This window comes from Berghia stephanieae, chromosome 14 (assembly GCF_034508935.2).
Source record: "Berghia stephanieae isolate SIO BIC M18660-M18661 chromosome 14, UCSD_Bste_1.3, whole genome shotgun sequence".
Classification (NCBI taxonomy): domain Eukaryota; kingdom Metazoa; phylum Mollusca; class Gastropoda; order Nudibranchia; family Aeolidiidae; genus Berghia; species Berghia stephanieae.
In genome coordinates, this window is record NC_088373.1 from 3,438,557 (window position 1) to 3,457,973 (window position 19,417).

The window sequence follows — 19,417 nt, forward strand, 5'->3', positions numbered from 1 at the left end:
ACGTCAACTTCATTCCTTCTTTTGATGCTCTGTGTTAAAGTAAAATACTCACAAATTTGACAGCCAGCCAGCTTCAGGTCACAAATATACATGGAACCTTGAACGTTTATAGTCTGATATAATTTAATGAGACCTAATCACAATCGGAGGGCAAAAGAGGCAGAGGAAGACCACAAAGAAGATGGCAACAGGATATACAGGAATGGCTCAACAACAGCGTGACAGAATGTGGCAGATGGGCACAAGACAGAGACTTCTTCCGAAGGACTGTGTGGGAGGCTACGTCCAAGTGATATGCCACAGAGAGAGAGAGAGAGAGAGAGAGAGAGAGAGAGAGAGAGAGAGAGAGAGAGAGAGAGAGAAATCACAAAAATGGGTGTCTAAAAACAATAGCAAAGAGATGAGTGACATCGATTTGGTTCCTTCTCTCTCTCTCTCTCTCTCTCTCTCTCTCTCTCTCTCTCTCTCTCTCATATATATTATATATATATATATATATATATATATATATATATATATATAGTATGCAGATGACGTCACTCAGGCCTTTGATATTGTTTTTGCCATCCGCGTTTGTGAGTTGTTCTCACTAAACTGTATTAACCCGACTATAAAAGTTCATGGTTACACAGAGTTTGTGTGTTGGTCCGTTATACTTCCGGATGGCAATGTTGTGAACTCCTTGGCCAAGCGCATTCTATCTATCTATCTATCTATCTATATATATATATAAGAACCTTACTCGCTCTATCCGCTCTCTCCTCCTTCAATACATATCATTTATCTGAATCTATTCTCTCTCATCACTTTCTATTGTGGCTATGCATGTGGTCTTGTGGTATGATACTCGCCTTCGGATCGGAAAGTACTGGGTTCCAGTCCCGCTCTGAGCGCGCCTTATTGAGTCCTTGGAAAAGGCTCTTTCCTCGCATTCTCTCACCTTGTTTACGTGTAAAATGTGTAACTCGTCTCTGTCGGGAAACAATTTTAATATCGCCTAACAGGGGTCAAGCCTCGTCTAACATGTTTTGCTGTTAGTCAAGGACCCTTAATGAAGTAATTGGAGCACCTTTAGTGAATATGGCGGTATATATAGTGCAAGTTGTTGTTTTGTTTGTTTGTTTTTTTTTTGTATACAGCATACCCCCCCCCCCTCTCTCTCTCTCTCTCTCTCTCTCTCTCTCTCTCTCTCTCTCTCACTATTCTCTCTCTCTCTCTCTCTCTCTCTCTCTCTCTCTCTATATATATATATATATATATATATATATATATATATATATCTTATGTTACATTATTATAGCTATTACTACATATGTTGCGAATAGCTTGGATGGTTATTGATACTATGAGTTTAGGTAAAATGCTCACAACATCCGCCAGCCGGAAATAACGTACCGACACACAAAACTACGAGTAACATTGAACCTTAAAAGTCTGATTGATATAATTCAGTGAGAACTAATAACCAAAATGGTGGACTTAATACAACAACAAAGAGTTGATGACGTCAATTTTGTTCCTTCAATAGTCTGATTGATATAATTTAGTGAGAAGTAATCACTATTGTGAGCAAGACGAAAAATAGAATAGAGAGACAGTGACCGGGACAGTTGACGTGTGTAACAAGGTGTGTAACACGTTGCGTATGTCAGCAAAAATCCTGTGCGACTGACGTATGGATTGGGTCACACCGACCTAGACGAGCCTTAACTCTTTAAGATTCAACCCGGCAAAAACCGACAACGGCGTAATACTCATGGGCGGGGTAGCCAAAACTGGTCTCAGTAAGTAAAATCCAATCGTTGTGAAGGAAATGACAGGCCCTGTCACTGTCGTAGGATGTTTTCAGCTTTGATTTTGATAGATTTGCCGATAGAAAATAAAATATGTTGTAGAAATTGCGATTTAAATCCTATTTTATTTGCGGGTGAAAATCATTGACATTGCACTTTGTTTGGTAAAAATCGGGGACAAATTACGACTTGGTACTGAAAAATGACTTTGATAACAATTTTTGTAAACTTTAAAAAATATTATGAATAATTTATAACTCCCTTATTTGTGGGGCGATTTTGTCATTCGTGTTATCATTTTTATTGTAATAAAGAGATAGGAACGTCAGAGTTATTTTTTTCTGATGTGAAATTATTACTTTGTCATTTTAGCACTAAGAAAAGTTGTTGGTAAATAAATTTGGTACACCTCTTTGATATGCCGCCACCGTCCATTCGTGTAGAATTATGAATCAAGCGTCTGGAAGTCTTCGACCAATCACAGGCTATCTATCCAGCTGGCCGAAACAAAGACGCTTCTCACCGTCCATGTATTTACCTATTGTTATGCAAGGAATATAACACCTTTTTAAGTAGGCCTAAAAGTTAAAATCTAAAAGTCAAAAATATAATTCTGAGGAATTTGAAAGTCACATTGTTGAAATCTGCTTGTAAAAAGAACATTGGTCCTCATTTCAGAAAAATCGGTTGAAAACCAACTGTTTTACGAATAAATTTGATTTTAAAAATTGCTTTTGTTTATTTTAGCTTTTTTAAGCAACTTTTTAATTTATCGGCCCAATTTCCGATTTTCTTGATTTTTATATCATTCTTTATATCTCAATGAGACGAGATGAGTGATATACTTTGTTTCTTTCAAATATAACTAGAACATAATTTGGCTTTTTTACCTATCAACTAACCCTGCCTGGATAATATATTCAACAGCGTGGTGATTGTGACGCAAATATGCGATGAGCGTCTTCCACTGTTTCAGCGATGACTCAATGTATTGTTGACGGCTGTTGACACGTGAGCTGTCAGAACGACCAATCGTTGAAGGGTCAAGATGCTCAATAGCCAATCGTTCTTCGGTCAAAAAACTGAAGAACTCACGAGAACAAAAGTTTGAAATCTGGTAATGGACGGACCTATGAAATCGTTTCTGGGCGGAGTTTAGCCATGAGTGACCGTAGAAAACAAAAAGGCGACTGCAGACATCAAAGGGTACACTTATATCATCAAAGGATGTCTACATGATTGACATGGCCAAATAGGGAACTCATTATCTACTCCCCAAAAAGAATCTGAACACGAGAGGGTTAAGAGCTAATGACGTGCGTCCCTAGTGTGTGATACTGATCAGCCCATCTGTTACTATTCACCTAGAATTCTATGGTTCATACAACCTCGACACTGTGTGCATTCAAGAAACAAAGTAGATAAGAAAAGGTTGTCATTGGATTACAACTAATCACAACAATTATCTATTGTGTTTTAAACAACGATTGTATACACTCCGGGAAAAAGGCTTTTTTAATACGGGAAACAACGTACACAGGCTTTGGAGGGTCAGTAACGGGGTTTGTGTAATTCAATTTGGATTTTATAATTCGATACAGGAGAGGCCAACAACAAAGAACAAGGTAAAATCGTCATGACTTTACTAAATTTATAGATAGTATGCGCTTGGCTAAGAAGCTCATAACATTGCCATCCGGAAGTATAACGGACCAACACACAAAACTGTTTATAGTCGGGTTAATACAGTTCAGTGAGCATTACTCATAAACGCGGATGGCAAAAAACAATAACAACGACCTGAGTGACCTCATCTTCGAACTATCTTTCGGAGCCAACGACAAAACTATCACAAACAAATGAAGAGCGTGTATTGATGCAATGCGTTTATTCAAAACCTCATAACATCCGCCAGTCGGATATAGATAGTATGCAGATGACGTCACTCAGGCCTTTGTTATTGTTTTTGCCATCCGCGTTTGTGAGTTGTTCTCACTAAACTGTATTAACCAGACTATAAAAGTTCACGGATACACACAGTTTTGTGTGTTGGTCCGTTATACTTCCGGATGGCAATGTTATGAGCTTCTTAGCCAAGCGCATACTATCTATATAAAACGTACCAATATGGACGCTGTGCGCGAGGCTAAGAAACTCACAACATTGCCAATAAAACGCATCTACAATCTACAAAGTTTGTAAGCCACCAGCCTGCTCTAAACATTAGAATAGACCTCAACAACAACAGAAAAATAACATCAAAGTCTGGAATAGGAAATTCCTCTGCACTGAAATGATAAAGGGCTCTGAGGTTGTAAAGACAGTCGACAATGCCAATTATCATTATTATTGTTATCATTATCATTATTATTATCATTATTATTATTATTATTATTATTATTATTATTATTATTATTATTATTATTATTATTATTATTATTATTATTATTATTATTATTTTTTTATTATTATTATTATTATTATTATTATTATTATTATCATTGTTATTATTATTATTATTATTATTATTATTATTATTATTATTATTATTATTATTATTATTATTATTAATATTATCATTATTATTATCATTATTATTATTATTATTATTATTATTATTATTATTATTATTATTAATATCATTACTACTATTATTATCACAAGTAATATTATCATCATCATCATTTTCAGGCAATTAAGGTCTAGACTGTAAGTCATATTGCGAAGCATTGAAAGAAAGAAGTAGTTATAATGTCAATTTGAGATTGTGGTTCACTTTTAACTTTTCTCCTTTTTTTTCAGCTAAGTTTCACTCTTGAACATGTACCTCCTTTTGCTTACAACTGTTATCTGTACCTCGAGCGTCGTAGGAGATGCCTCCTGCTGCCTACCAAAGATCTTTACAACGACACAAACGTCTGTAGACCAACATCCTGATTTAGTCGAAAATATCACTATAAATTACAACAAGTACAAAATTCTAAAAATACTACCAAAGTTTGATTTGCTGTTTGACCGTCTTGCCCAAAGGAAGTACAAGTTCTATAAAGATGGCAGGTGTGAAAAGACCAAACTCAAACCATTCCTATTCATGCAGGAGTGTATTCCTACTGGCTCACAATTGGTATCCAATCCTAAAAAACATGATGGCAAGGTGGGTCAATGCAAAGAATTTTTCTGCCACCCCCTCGAAACTGTATTTTAGGTATATTAAAATATGGCTCTTTGCGGCTCACGGCATAGTGTCTCGTCTCGTCCCAACTCTTGCAGCTCTTAGTGAGGCTATGTGGTCTTGTGGTATGACACTCGCTTTTTGGATTGGAAGGTCCTGGGTTCGAGCCTCGCTCAGCGCATAGTTGAGGTCTTGAAAAAGGCTCTTTATTCACATTCTCTCACCGTACTCAGGTGTAAAATGAGCACCTGACCGTTAACAGCGTTGTCTATGTGCGGAAAAAAAACATGTAATAATATCGCCTAACAGGCGAGTTCTCGTCCTACATGTTAAGTGTTGCTTCTGGCCAGGGACACCTTGTAAAGCGCTTTGAGGACGTTTAGTGGATATTGCGCGATATAAAACCTCAATAAAATATAAAAGCTCAAGAAAAGTTCTTCCAGTACGTCATTATTGGTTCTGTGTTCTGTATACGGCACACGCAGGAGTTTTCGATAAGTTTTCATCTCAAAACCACAGATTGTGCTCTATGACAAAATTGTTACATGGGCTGCACGGACCAATTTCGACGGCCATTTCTTTTATCTTTAACCCTCTCCTCACTACCCATTGGAAAATCTTCACATTTTTTACGATTCAAATTCAACCGTCACTTTTCTCGTCCAGATTTCATTTGTTTCTGCTATAGCTATAAAAACTTGACATTCTGTAATAGAGTTCATATTGTCGAATAATATTATGTATAGAATGTACTTGTTGCCTTCTGTTTGAGTAAGAAATGTCTCTTTTTGTGTTGGAAGGGTGTGAAGGTTTGGGGAAATTTTTGGAAATTGGTGGTATTGGGAGGGTTAAAGAATAGATTCTAAATGTGACTTCTCCTCTCACAACGGTATCAAGTCGGGAGGATAAGATGATGAAAATGAAATTTGTAGCCAGAAAGATCAGACTTACGTTGAGTTTTAATGCTTTATAGAGGAGAATGAATATCATATTTTACTGTGATAAATACCAACGTTTTATATTTTTGACCAGTTTAGCATTACTTTGACTTTTTAGCATCTGGTCCATCCGATTTTGAGACGTTGGGTCACAAATAGATTCTGTGAGACAGCGTGACTCAGCGGTATGGTCTTTGCTTCGTACCTAAACGGGACTACCTGCCCCAATGTGTGGCCACGAGCATGTCATCTAGCCATAGCTTAATTTGCGGTGCTTTGTTTTGTTTTGTTTATTTTGTTTTTATTAAGGGTTTTACGACACTTGCAACACATTAAGGTCATGTCAGCGCCAGTAAAAAGAAAGAAAATGGGATAGTAAAAAGTTATAGAATTACAATTAAAGCACAAAAGAAAAGGTGAGACAAAGGAGAATTGGTTCAAATAGGAAGGGGATGTAGATTTCAAAAGCACACCGTCAAAGTACTTAGATTGAGATCACCTCAAAGTCTCATCCAGATGCAAGCACAGGTCCCAACTAAGAGGAATACACTCAAATGTTTACAAATCATATAATATAATATGTAAACTGAACATAATAAAATGCATAACAGAGAGATGATTTACAAGGAAAAAAATAGCATCTCCTAAAACTATAACAATTCATTCGACTGTTTCCCTCCCAGCCAAGGAACTCCGGCCAGTGTCAGTACAAAACTAAGTAATCTCATTCCAAGACAACGACAGGAAACAATTGGAAAACGGGTATGCGGGGATAGAAGACACAGCATGTACCTCCCTTCCCACTATGGGTGGTCAGGATCCTCACCCAGAATATGCGGTGCTGCACTGCCCCTAACGCCTGGGTTATTCCAGTCTTCCCTTAGAATAATTCCTAAAGAAAAAATTGCCCTTAGGGACGAATAAAGGGAATTTATTTATTTATCTATTTATTATTATTATTATTATTATTATTATTATTATTATTATTATTATTATTGTTATTATTATTATTATTGTTATTATTCAAATATGCTTGTCTGACATTGTGTCTTTGTTTGTGTGTGTGTTGTCGAACAGGGCGTCGAAACTTGGAAGTATACACTGGACAATGATGTACAGTTATGGACGTTTGACAGTAAGTGCAACCCTTTGACGGTCGGTGAGAAGAAAGAGGGCTGGAAGGATTTTATATACTGGGAATGGACTCCCTTTAGCACAGAAATAGATTCTGATCTATTAGAGAGAGATGTTACTAATTGTCAATTAATAAGCTGAGAGTGATATTATGAATTTCCAATGAAGTTTATTGTTGAAATAGCGCATTATAATTAATGTTGTATCTTCTGTGAGTTCAAAACATGTTTTTCTGTGGGTTTTTTCTGTATCTTACTGTTGTGCACGTTTGTGTGAGTGAATGTTTTGTTGGTGGATAGAATGATAGATTTAGTGGTGGTGGTGGTGGTGGTCGTTGTGGTGATGGTGACAATGGTGATGATGATGATGATGATTATGATGATGATGATGATGATGATGATGATGATGATGATGGTGATGATGATGAAGATGATTGAATTTCTATTGTCATCATCATCATCATCAATTATCATCTTTATTACAGTAACAAGAATACTTAAAATAATAACAATAACACTGATAATAAGACGATCAACAAAGCACCGGTGATGATGATAATGATGATGACGACGATGATGATGATGATGATGATGATGATGATGATGATGATGATAATGACGATGATGATGATGATGATGATGATGATGATGATGATGATGATGATGACTAAGTGCTTTCTCCCCTAGTTTGTTTCCTCTATGTCCCAATAAACCATTAACATTTGATTTCCAACGTACGGGACACATCTTTACGCGAGTCACACAACACTGCTAAAAATAATACGCAAGTTTGGAAACTTTCGACACCGTAATTATATACGATTTTGGTAAACCCGGCAAACAACAATTATAATTTGAGCTATTATATAGAGAAATATCCACTAAACGTGCTTAAAGCGTCTTACAAAGGGTCTTTGACCAACAGCAACAAGGAACATGTAGAACGAAACATGACGCCTGTTAGGGAATTATCATATTTTCGACAGAGACACGCTGTTGACGGCCACGTACTCATTTTACACCTGAGTACGGTGAAAGAATATGAATAAAGAACCTTTTCCAATGACTCAACTATGCACCGATCGAGGCTCAAACTCAGGACATTCCTATCCGAAAGCGATAGTCATACCACTAGACCACATAGCCGCACGAAGTCTCAATCAAAGATTTTTAAATCAAACTTAGCAAGTATTAATTTAATGTAGTGTACTTGCTTGCAAATTTTCGACGGTTTACCGTTTCTTGTTCGTATAGATAGTATGCGCCTGGCTAAGAAGCTCATAACATTGCCATCCGGAAGTCTAACGGACCAACACACAAAACTGTGTGTATCCATGAACGTTTAAGGTCGGGTTAATACAGTTCAGTGAGCATTACTCTTAAACGCGGATGGCAAAAAAAACAATAACAAAGACATGAGAGACGTCATCTTCGAACTATCTATTGAAACAGCGCCACAGGTTTATTTTCCAGATTGTTTTTCTGGCAACGTATATATTAATTAAGTTGATAAAGTAGTAAGAAATGTGACCCTTCGTCTCAAAACGAATTATGTCGGGATGATCCGGATGCTAAAAAGTCAATTTAAAGCTAAATTGGTCAATATTTTGAATTGTTGGTATTCTCCGCACTTAATTATAACATTCATTCTCCTCTATAAAACAGACTAACTCAACGCAAGTCTGAGATTTCTGGCTATAAATTCAATTTTCAGCATCTTTATCATCCCGACATAATACCGTTTGAGGCCAGGGGTCACAAATAATAATAAACTAAGTTTGTTGATCTATTCTTTTCATGAAATAATTACACAACACAAGAGATAATATTAGGCAATTTGCTCTTAGAATATGTGACCCTTCGCCTCAAAACGGTATTAAGTCGGGATGGTTAAGATGTTGAAAACTGAATTTATAGCCAGAAATATCAGACTTGTGTTGAGTTTGTATGTTTTATTGAGGAGAATGGATACCATATTTTAGGGTGCTAATGCCAACAATTTATATTTTTGACCAGTTTAACATTTAATTCGGCTTTTAATTAAGCACCTGGTTCGTTCCGACATAATACCGTTTTGAGACGATGGGTCACATATGCTTGCTCCATAAAGTGAATGAATTTAATTTCAGCTGGGTTTAAACGTAGCCATCGCTAACTTATAGATAGAATGATGTTGACGTCACTCGGGTCTTTGTTGTTGTTTTTTGCCATCCACGTTTATGAGTAATTCTCACTTAACTGTATTATCCAGTTTATAAAAGTTTATGGTTAAACAGAGTTTTGTGTGTGGCCTGTTATACTTCCGGATGGCAATGTTGTGAGCTTCTTAGCCAAGGGCATACTATCTATAGATGGTTCGAAGATGACGTCACTCAGGTCTTTGTTATTGTTTTTTGCCATCCGCGTTTATGAGTAATGCTCCCTGAACTGTATTCACCCGACTATAAATGTTCATGGATACACACATTTTTGTGTGTTGGTCCGTTATACTTCCGGATGGCAATGTTATGAGCTTCTTAGCCAAGCGCATTCTATCTATAGATGGTTCGAAGATGACGTCACTCTTGTCTTTGTTATTGTTTTTTGCCATCCGCGTTTATGAGTAATGCTCACTGAACTGTATTCACCCGACCATAAACGTTCATGGATACACAGAGTTTTGTGTGTTTGTCCGTTATACTTCCGGATGGCAATGTTATGAGCTTCTTAGCCAAGCGCATACTATCTATATGGCTACGGTTTAAACAAGCTACTGATGGGTATGTCCGTCAACACCTGTGGGTGTTCAAGGTTGGGGTGAAGAGGAAATGGTAGATAATCCGGCGGGTAGGTTTTCCAGTTGTTCACACCTTACAAATCCATTGTTTATAGATAAGGGTGGTGAGATTCCTAAATCGATACACGGTATGTAATATGATTCAATAATCTGTGTGACGTCACGTCCGCCCAGCAACCAACAGCTTGGTTCGAAACAAAGAAAATCGGTACTTTTCACATTTCATGTGATCAGAATGTATAAAATTCAAAATATCATCAGATTTATAATTATTTTCTCCTCTGGATACATTTTATCCTCGTCGGAGAAGTATTTCATAAGAGGGTCCTCCATAGGTCCGCTATTTTAGAACCAGTTACTAAGTTACTATGGAGGGAAGTGACGTCACGACTACTGATGCCTATTCCTTTTCAACGATCAGATGAGAATTTGCTATATCCTGCCTCATATGAAGTGTGGATTTTTGGGAGAACTGAAGCAATCCAGGTAAGATGACCAAGAGAGTGTCGGGGTGTGAAAGAAATCCATGACCGAATTACTCATATCTCAATAATTACCATCACCACAACCTCCGTCACCTGCACTACAACCACCACCGTGATCATCATCATCATCATCATCATCATCATCATCATCATCATCATCATCATCATCATCATCATCATCATTATCATCATCATCATCATCATCATCATCATCATCGTCGTCGTCGTCGTCGTCGCTGTCGTCGTCGTCATCATCATCATCATCATCATCATCATCATCATCATCATCATCATCATCATCATCATCATCATCATCATCAGCTAACACTCTGATAATCGAAACCAAAAGAAAATCTATTAGAGACGAGGTGAACGATAGTAAAGGCAACAGTAAAAAGCTTTTTTCAATGTCCTGAACGGTTAGCTGAAAGTTGATAGTCGGGAAAAATTACTTCCATCGCACCAAAACAAATCAGAGCTTGCATGGCGCTTCAATGATTAATTCAAAAATTGCGATCATTCGATCCAGCATGGACAATAGATAGTATGCAGATGACGTCACTCAGGCCTTTGTTATTGTTTTTGCCATCCGCGTTTGTGAGTTGTTCTCACTAAACTGTATTAACCAGACTATAAAAGTTCATGGTTACACAGAATTTGTGTGTTGGTCCGTTATACTTCCGGATGACAATGTTGTGAACTCCTTGGCCAAGCGCATTCTATCTATACAGTCAACACCTCTGAATATCAAGATAGCATATCACCTATATCATGCTCATTATCCAATTGCCGCTCTGCTTCAATAGAAGAGGTTAGTGAATTAATTAAGAAAGCACCAAATAAACAGTGCAGATTTGATGTTGTACCAACGTGGCTTTTGAAAGAATGTGTAAAAAGGATGTCGCACCTGCTATCACTTCGATTGCAAATAGGTCTATGGAGAATGCAGACATCCCAACCTGCTTCAAAGAAGCTCTAATTACTCCACTCTTAAAAAATAACAATTTTGACAGCGATCAATTTAAAAACTACAGGCAAGTCTCGAACCTTCATTTCATTTCAAAATTAATAGAGAGACTCATTGTCAAACGTCATATACAAATACGCATGTTTTGCTTGCAATACTCTTCAACAGTCGTAACGTCACTGCCTTCCTAATGACGGATGGTAACTTAGTAACACTGGCTTCTAAACTATCGGAACAATGGCGGAAGCCGGTATGAATTATTTCTCCGGCGAGCATAAAAGCTTATCCCAGAGGAAAAAAACCCATAAATTTGATCCTGTTTTGACTTTTACACATTCTGATCATAAGGCATATTATGAAAAGTTCTAGCCAGCATGAAGAATATAAAGTAATGATTTTCTTTGTTTGGAACCAAGATGGCCGCCGTTGCTGGGCGGCGTGACATCAGACTACTGAATCCAATTGCCTTCACCATACATCACTTGAATGCCTTGAATGCCTTTAGGGGGAATATTTACCAAATCGATCTCTGCGACCTGCCAGTTCTTCACTAATGGAGAAAAACATCCCAAGAACAAAGTTTGCTGAGGGTGGTTTTGCATTTTCTGCTTCAACAATATGGAATTCTTTACCACCTAAATCCTGTCAATGTGAAAATTTACCAGTCTTCCAACGGCATTTAAAAACCGATCTTTTTCATTCTCCTTTTCGTGATTCTATGTGAACTTCAAACAAGATGTGTGTGTGTGTGTGTGTGTGTGTGTGTGACAATTGTGGTGATTTCGTAGTCGAATGAATGAACTTGTTTGAGACCAAAAAAAAAAAAAAATTAAAAAATTAAATTGTAAAGCACCTCTGAGCACTATTTGTGGATGCTGGCACTAAATCAAAAAATAATTATAATAATAATAAGCATCATCACAATCATCATCATCATCATCATCATCATCATCATCATCATCATCATCATCATCATCATCATCATCATCATTACCAACATTATTATTATCATTATTATTATCATCATTATTATTATTATTATTATTATTATTATTATTATTATTATTATTATTATTATTATTATTATTATTATTATTATTAATATTATCATCATCATCATCATCATCATCATCATCATCACCATCATCATTATCATCATCACCATCATCATTGTCGACATTAATAGCACGATCACATCATCACAACGACCACCACTACCGCTAAAACCATCATTCTATCAACAATCAAATCATTCACTCACAATAACTATCAGCTTCATTATGAACATGCACAATATTAAGTTAAAAAAACGAATGGACGAAAAACATATTTTGAACTCACAGAAAATACAAAATTTAATATAAAGCGCTTTTTCAACAATAAACTTTGTAGGGAATGAGATTAGCGGAAGAGTAGCGTCCCTTTATTGGACGTCACCCATAGTCTGTGACGTCACCGGCGGAAAAAAATTATTAGAGAGAGAACGTCATGTTGGTTGTGCGCATGCGTCTCTCGTCCTCGCTTCCGGTGAAAGCGGCTTGAGACACTTCAAAACCAAATTGACGTTCTCTCTGTAAAGTGACGTCCAATCAAGGGATGCTACTCTTCCGCTAATCTCATTCCCTATTGGAAATTCATAACATCAGTCTTCGGTTTTTAATTTACAATTAGAGACATCTCGCTCTAATACAGCAGGATCTATTTCGGTGCTAATGGAATTCCACTCGAAGTATATAAAGTCCTTCCAGTGCGCTTTCTTCTCACCGGCCATCAAAGGTTTGCAATTGCTGTCAAACGTCCATACTTGTTCATCTTTGCCCAACGAATACCTCCAAGTTTTGATTCCCTGTGCAACAACAACAAAAATAAACAAACATACAAATGATGATGATGATGATGATGATGATGATGATGATGATAATGATGATGATGATGATGATGATGATGATGATGATGATGATGATGATGATGACGAAAAAGGAAAAAATAAAAATAAAAGAATATTTACATTAATCAATTCTTTTAAGAAACGGATAGAAGTCGGGGACGGGCGATGATGATGTCTATTAGGCGATATTACATTTTTTTGGACAAAGACAACGCTGTTAACGGCTTGGTACTCTCATTTTACACCTGAGTACGATGAGAGACTGTGAGTTAAGAGCCATTTCCAAGGACTCAACTATGCTCCGAGGAATCGCCATCTGGCAGCCCTTTTGCCAGATTCATTAGCGCGCACCTATCTGAGACTTTACTATTTTGACAGTTCAATACTCAAAATATTCCTTTCAATCTATGTTAAGTTCCACAGTGCATTAGTATAGATAGTATACAGCAGATGACGTCACTCAGGCCTCTGTTATTGTTTTTGCCATCCGCGTTTGTGAGTTGTTCTCACTAAACTGTATTAACCAGACTATGAAAGTTCATGGTTACACAGAGTTTGTGTGTTGGTCCGTTATATTTCCGGATGGCAATGTTGTGAACTCCTTGGCCAAGCGTATTCTATCTATAATAATAAAAAATCGACGGACACTTATTGTTATGGATCCATTGTAGTAATGGAAATACACCCAAACCAAACCTGACTCTTCGCCTCAAAACGGTATTAATTCGGGATGGTTAAGATGTTGAAAATTTAATTTATAGACAGAAATATCAGACTTGTGTTGAGTTTGTATGTTTTATTGAGGAGAGTGGATACCATATTTTAGGGTGCTAATGCCAACAATTTTTATTTTTGACTACTTTAACATTTAATTCGGCTTTTATGCATATGGTTCGTTCCGACATAATACCGTTTTGAGACGATGGGTCACACATATTTCCCATTACAACAATGTTAAATCATTGCTAATGCATTTATAACTTTCATAGGCGCACTTAGCAACAACGTCAGAACTGTAATTTTATAAGAAATTGTACTTTCGGGTGTTTTTGATCAATACTGAATATGTGACCCTACGCCTCAAGAACGGTATTAAGTCGGGATGGTTAAGATGTTGAAAATTGAATTTTTAACCAGAAATATCAGACTTGTGTTGAGTATGTATGTTTTATTGAGGATAATGGATACCATATTTTTGGGTGCTAATGCCGACAATTTAATAATTTGACCAGTTTAACTTGTAATTCGGCTTTTAAGCATATGATTCGTTCCGACAAAATACCGTTTTGAGACGAGAGGTCACATATTTCAAAGCTCGGATTAATCCGCCCAATGTCGGTCTGGTCCTGACTCAGAAATTGCAATAAAAGGTCAAAAATTGTAAATTATAATCCGAGGGAGGGGGCTGGGATAAGTGGGCCTGATTGTGATGCTTATCACTAAATTCATAGCCAAAAATAGGAAAATACACAACAACCTAAAGATGAAGACCAGAATGAAAGTAGAGCAACATATGTTATAAATACCCTATTATACGGTTGTGAAACGTGGACGCTTGACAAAGAATGTACGAGAAGGTAGGTTAGAGGTATTTGAGATGTGGGTGTATAGAAGAATGTTGAGACTATCATGGACAGACAGGTATACGAACGAGGAAGTGTTGGAGAAGGTGAAACAGGGAAGAATATTGATCGATACCATCAGAAAGAGGCAGTTACGGTTTCTGGGACATGTGTGGAGAAGAGACGGAATAGAAAAGTTGGTAACACCTGGGGTGATCGAAGGAAAGAGAGCTAGAGGAAGACAAAGAATGACTTATCTACATAACATAGGAAACGCCAAATGCGATTTAAAAAGCAACACAGATTTCATGGATTTTTGGATGTTTTCTTGAGCACCAGGTGCACATATTTGCAGTTCTGATAACCGATTACAATTATGGGCTTGATTTAACATTGTTATAATGAATGATAATATATTGCGTTGGTTTGATAGTATATTCCATTACAACATAACTGTTTGGGATATCAGACTTGCAAATAGGTATCCATGGATTGAGCACAATGGATAGAATTTCTTCAAGTGACAAAAACGATTTTCTTCTGCTAATTTTTTCATCCAAATCTTTTTCCATATATCTCGTTAACTCTGACGTCCCAAATAATACTTGTTTTTAGATAGGGACAATTATATAGCGCATTTCTAGGAATCAACCATACTCAATGCACTTCTCTTTGTTCCATTTACTCCCCCCAGAAGGTCATTTGGAACCATATTTCCACTTCATAAAGTACAACTCCCGTTAGGTGTCCTTTTTTCTACTAATAATCTTACAATCTCTCTCACTGTCTTTAGCCAGCCACTCATTTTTACATGAGCCGAGTCGGATAAAGTGACTTTCATAAAGACACAACGCCGGGAGAAGAATATTCCACGATCATGGTCTCCTATTCGGCCACCGATCACGCTTGAATTTTGTGACGAGACGAGACACGTGCCGTTGAACCTTCGAGCCACGTGAAATACTACACGTATAAAATACGAGTCTTACACTCTTGCTTTATGAAATTGGATTCAGTAGTCTGATGTCACGCCGCCCGGCAACGGCGGCCATCTTGGTTCTAAGCAAAGAAAATAATTACTTTTTATTCTTCATGCTGGTTAGAACTTTTCATATACCTTGTGATCCGAATGTGTAAAAGTCAAAACATAATCAAATTTATGTTTTTTTTTCCTCTGAATACGCTTATATGCTCGCCGGGGAAATATTTCATACGGGCTTCCGCCATTGTTCCGATAGCTTAGAGCCAGTGTTACTAGGTTACCATGCGTCATTAGGAAGAAAGTGAATTTACGACTGTTGAAGAGTATTCCGTCCTGTTTCCAACCGCTGCACGAGCTTGCGAGTCCGCATTGGGAACATGTTCGAATTCGAAAGCGCAATTGTGTAAGAAGTCATGTATTCTACCCCTCAATCGATTCCAATTTCCTCATGATATTTGGAAAAAAATATTCTTCAAAAACATATGAATAATAATTCTTTTTAACCCTCTCCTTACCAACTATAGGAAAATTGTCATATTCATTACGATACAACTAACATATTTCGTATTCAAATTTCTCTTTTATATCAAAAATTTGTAAAGAAAATGATCAGTGTGTTGTAGAGCATGTTTTGCTAAAGATAATATGTGAGGCAAGAACTTACTGCTATTGTGTTTGAGTGATAAAAAATATTTTTTTGTGTTAGTTGGGTGTGAAGTGTTGGGGAAAATCTTGAAAATGGCTGGTAATGAGACAGTTAAAGAATCTGATTTTTTAGTTAAATTTAACGATTTATAATCTGACGTCAAAAATTATTATTATAAACATGATATCATTAATTGTGACCCATCGTCTCAAAACGGTATTATGTCGGAACGAATTATATGCTTAAAAGCCGAATTACAAGTTAAACTGGTCAAATAATTAAATTGTTGGCATTAGCACCCAAAAATGTGACCCATCGTCTCAAAACGGTATTATGTCGGAACGAACCAAATGCTTAAAAGCCGAATTAAATGTTAAACTGGTCACAAATATAAATCGTTAGCATTAGCAGCCCTAAAATATGGTATCAATAAAACCATACACACTCAACACAAGTCTGATATTCCTGGCTATAAATTTAATTTTCAACATGTTAACCAACCCGACTTGAGGCGAAGGGTCACATTTAGGGAGAGGGATGGAATAATACCGATTCGAGGGGGGAGGGGGGGGGAGAAGACAAACACTTTGCATTGACTTACTTTGCCACTATGTTTTTCAGGATTAGGTACTATTTTGGAGCCATCAGGAATACACTCCTGCATGAAAAGGAATGGTTCGAGTTCGGACTTCTCACATGTGCCATCTTTATGGAACTTGTACTTCACTTTGTCATTCAGGTCGAGAAGCAAATCAAAGCCTGGTAGTATTTTGAGAACCTTGCCTTCTGTGTAGCTTGCAGTGATCTTTTCGACAAGATCAAGATGATGGTATTTAGCCTCTTGTGTCGTTGTTAAGGTCTCTGGAAGGCAGCAGGAGAAGGCATCGCCTTCAAAGATTGACGTGCAAATAATAGTTGCAAGCAAAAGAAGGTACATGGTGAAGAAGGAAATGTAGCTGAAAAAAAGGAAGAAAAATTAAATGTGTAACGTTACTACCGTCGATATTACTCACACTCTAACGTTTAATCGCATGGAAATGATGGTGATGATGATGATGATGATGATGATGATGATGATGATGATGATGATGATGATGATGATGATGATGATGATGACGATGATGATGATGACGATGATGATGATGATGAGTATGACGATGGTGATGATTATTAGGATGATTAAGATAATGATACTCATAATAATGATGATGATGATGATGATGATGATGATGATGATAATCATAATAATGATGATGATGATGATGATGATGATGATGATGATGATGATGATTAGGATGATTACGATAATGATAATCATTATAATGATGATAATTATGATGATGATGATGATGATAACTAATTTTCTTTGTTTAGAACCAAACTGTTGATTGCTGGGCGGACGTGACATCAGACTATTGAATCCTATTGTTTACAACTTCAATACAAAACATTAATGTAATATACTCGTGTTTACGCAGTGCGGAATGGTGTTAAGTTATGGCTCTATATCACAATAGTTATGTCTTCTTATAACAGAAATGATTTCTAATAAACACGTAAATGTTTCATATCTGCCATCCGAATTATGATATCGTCTTGAGGCTAAATTTTGAGGCTATAAACACATTTTAATTTACGCTCACATCAATGTTAATTTGAGCTTATATTTAGGGCAATATCCACTGAACGTGCTCAAAGCGCTTTACAGAGGATCCTTGACCAACAACAGCAACATGTAACAAGTAGAACGAGACATGAAGCCTGTTAGGCGATATTACAATATTTTATCGGGCAGAGACAACGCTGTTAACGGTCAGGTACTCGTTTTACACCTGAGTACGGTGAGAGAATGCGAGTAAAGAGCCTTTTTAAAGGACTCAACTATGCGCCGAGCTAGGCTCGTAATCAGGACCCTCCGATCCGAAAGCGAGTGTCATACCATTAGATAAACCACATAGCCGCACAAACATATTTTAATTTACGCTAACATCAACGTTCAAAGCTTACCTCCGTTAGCCTGTCCCGAAAAGAAAGATCCATTCCGACTCCATCTGCTTATATTGGAAATCGTATGTCTCTGTGTTTTACACTTTTCTCACGAATTTTATCTCTTGCTGTTTAACACAGATTTAGGTTATATATGTCAATTCTCTACAGTAATTACTGTTTTGGTGCCTAGTGAAATTGTCGAGGTTAGTTTCAAAACCTACTAAGTCAATTTTTTTTTAATGGGAGGCCTTCCGTAAGCTCCTCGTGCTAAGGGAAACATCCCAAATGTTCCCTCAACTAACCATAACACCTACAGATTTAGATTTAGGTTACATCTGTCAATTCTCTATAGTAATTACTGTTTTGCAGCCTTGTAAAATTGTCAATGTGAGTTTTAAAACCTACTAAGACTATTTTTATAGGAGGCCTTCCGTAAGCTCCTCGTGCTAAGGGAAACATCCCAAATGTTCCCTCAACTAACCATAACACATTCAGATTTAGGTTACATCTGTTAATTCTCCATAGTAATTACTGTTTTGTAGCCTTGTAAAATTGTCGAGGTGAGTTTTATAACCTACTAAGACTATTTTTACAGGAGGCCTTCTGTAAGGCCCTCGTGCTAAAAGAAACAACCCAAATATTCCCTCAACTAACTAAAAAAATATAAAACCTAGTACTTTTAACTAACCTTAGTATTAAAAATTAAAAGTATTAGGAAAAGTATTAGTAATAAGAAAAACAAAAAATACCGTTACTAAGACCTATAAAAACCCTAATACAAAAAAATAATCATCCGACTTTGAGCAATATTTAATGAAAAAAACAAATCAAAACAAAAAAACAACAACCTAGGAGCGCTTTGCAGTACATTTCAATTCTTCATAAAACAAAATGTCGGCGGAGGTCAAAAGAAATGGTCAGGTTAGGACATGACGCCTATTAGGTGACATTACATTTTTTTCCCGACAAAGACAACGCTGTCAGCTGCTCTGCTTTTGCAGGAGGGCCAAAAAACATTTCACGTTCGTACTGGCTTGGTTCTTAAAGATAGGCGATATATTTTTTCATAAAAATGCACAAGAATGA

General features: G+C 36.8%; 2 protein-coding genes across 2 annotated transcripts; one reads left to right on the forward strand and one right to left on the reverse strand.

Annotated features, from left to right (window-relative positions):
• The first annotated feature begins 3,172 nt into the window (after window positions 1-3,172).
• On the forward strand, window positions 3,173-7,240 carry LOC144959879 (uncharacterized). Its single transcript, XM_078892696.1, has 3 exons — window positions 3,173-3,418; window positions 4,596-4,947; window positions 6,981-7,240. Exons 2-3 carry the CDS (start codon window positions 4,615-4,617, stop codon window positions 7,176-7,178), a joined length of 531 nt encoding a protein of 176 aa, XP_078748822.1. The 5' UTR covers window positions 3,173-3,418; window positions 4,596-4,614; the 3' UTR covers window positions 7,179-7,240.
• Window positions 7,241-12,593: 5,353 nt separating this feature from the next.
• On the reverse strand, window positions 12,594-18,483 carry LOC144959929 (uncharacterized). The gene is made up of 3 exons (XM_078892787.1): window positions 18,350-18,483; window positions 16,944-17,298; window positions 12,594-13,110 (listed from the first exon to the last, which is right to left on the reverse strand). Exons 2-3 carry the CDS (start codon window positions 17,277-17,279, stop codon window positions 12,907-12,909), a joined length of 540 nt encoding a protein of 179 aa, XP_078748913.1. The 5' UTR covers window positions 17,280-17,298; window positions 18,350-18,483; the 3' UTR covers window positions 12,594-12,906.
• Between the last annotated feature and the right edge of the window lie 934 nt (window positions 18,484-19,417).

What these genes read in the sequence shown, in the direction of transcription:
- LOC144959929 (XM_078892787.1), bottom strand. Translation starts at nt 17,279, where the DNA reads ATGTACCTTCTTTTGCTTGCAACTATTATTTGCACGTCAATCTTTGAA. An exon ending in CTGAAAAACATAGTGGCAAA is followed by an intron (nt 13,111 to 16,943) that starts GTAAGTCAATGC and finishes GTTGTTGCACAG; the next exon opens with GGAATCAAAACTTGGAGGTA.
- LOC144959879 (XM_078892696.1), top strand. Translation starts at nt 4,615, where the DNA reads ATGTACCTCCTTTTGCTTACAACTGTTATCTGTACCTCGAGCGTCGTA. An exon ending in CTAAAAAACATGATGGCAAG is followed by an intron (nt 4,948 to 6,980) that starts GTGGGTCAATGC and finishes GTTGTCGAACAG; the next exon opens with GGCGTCGAAACTTGGAAGTA.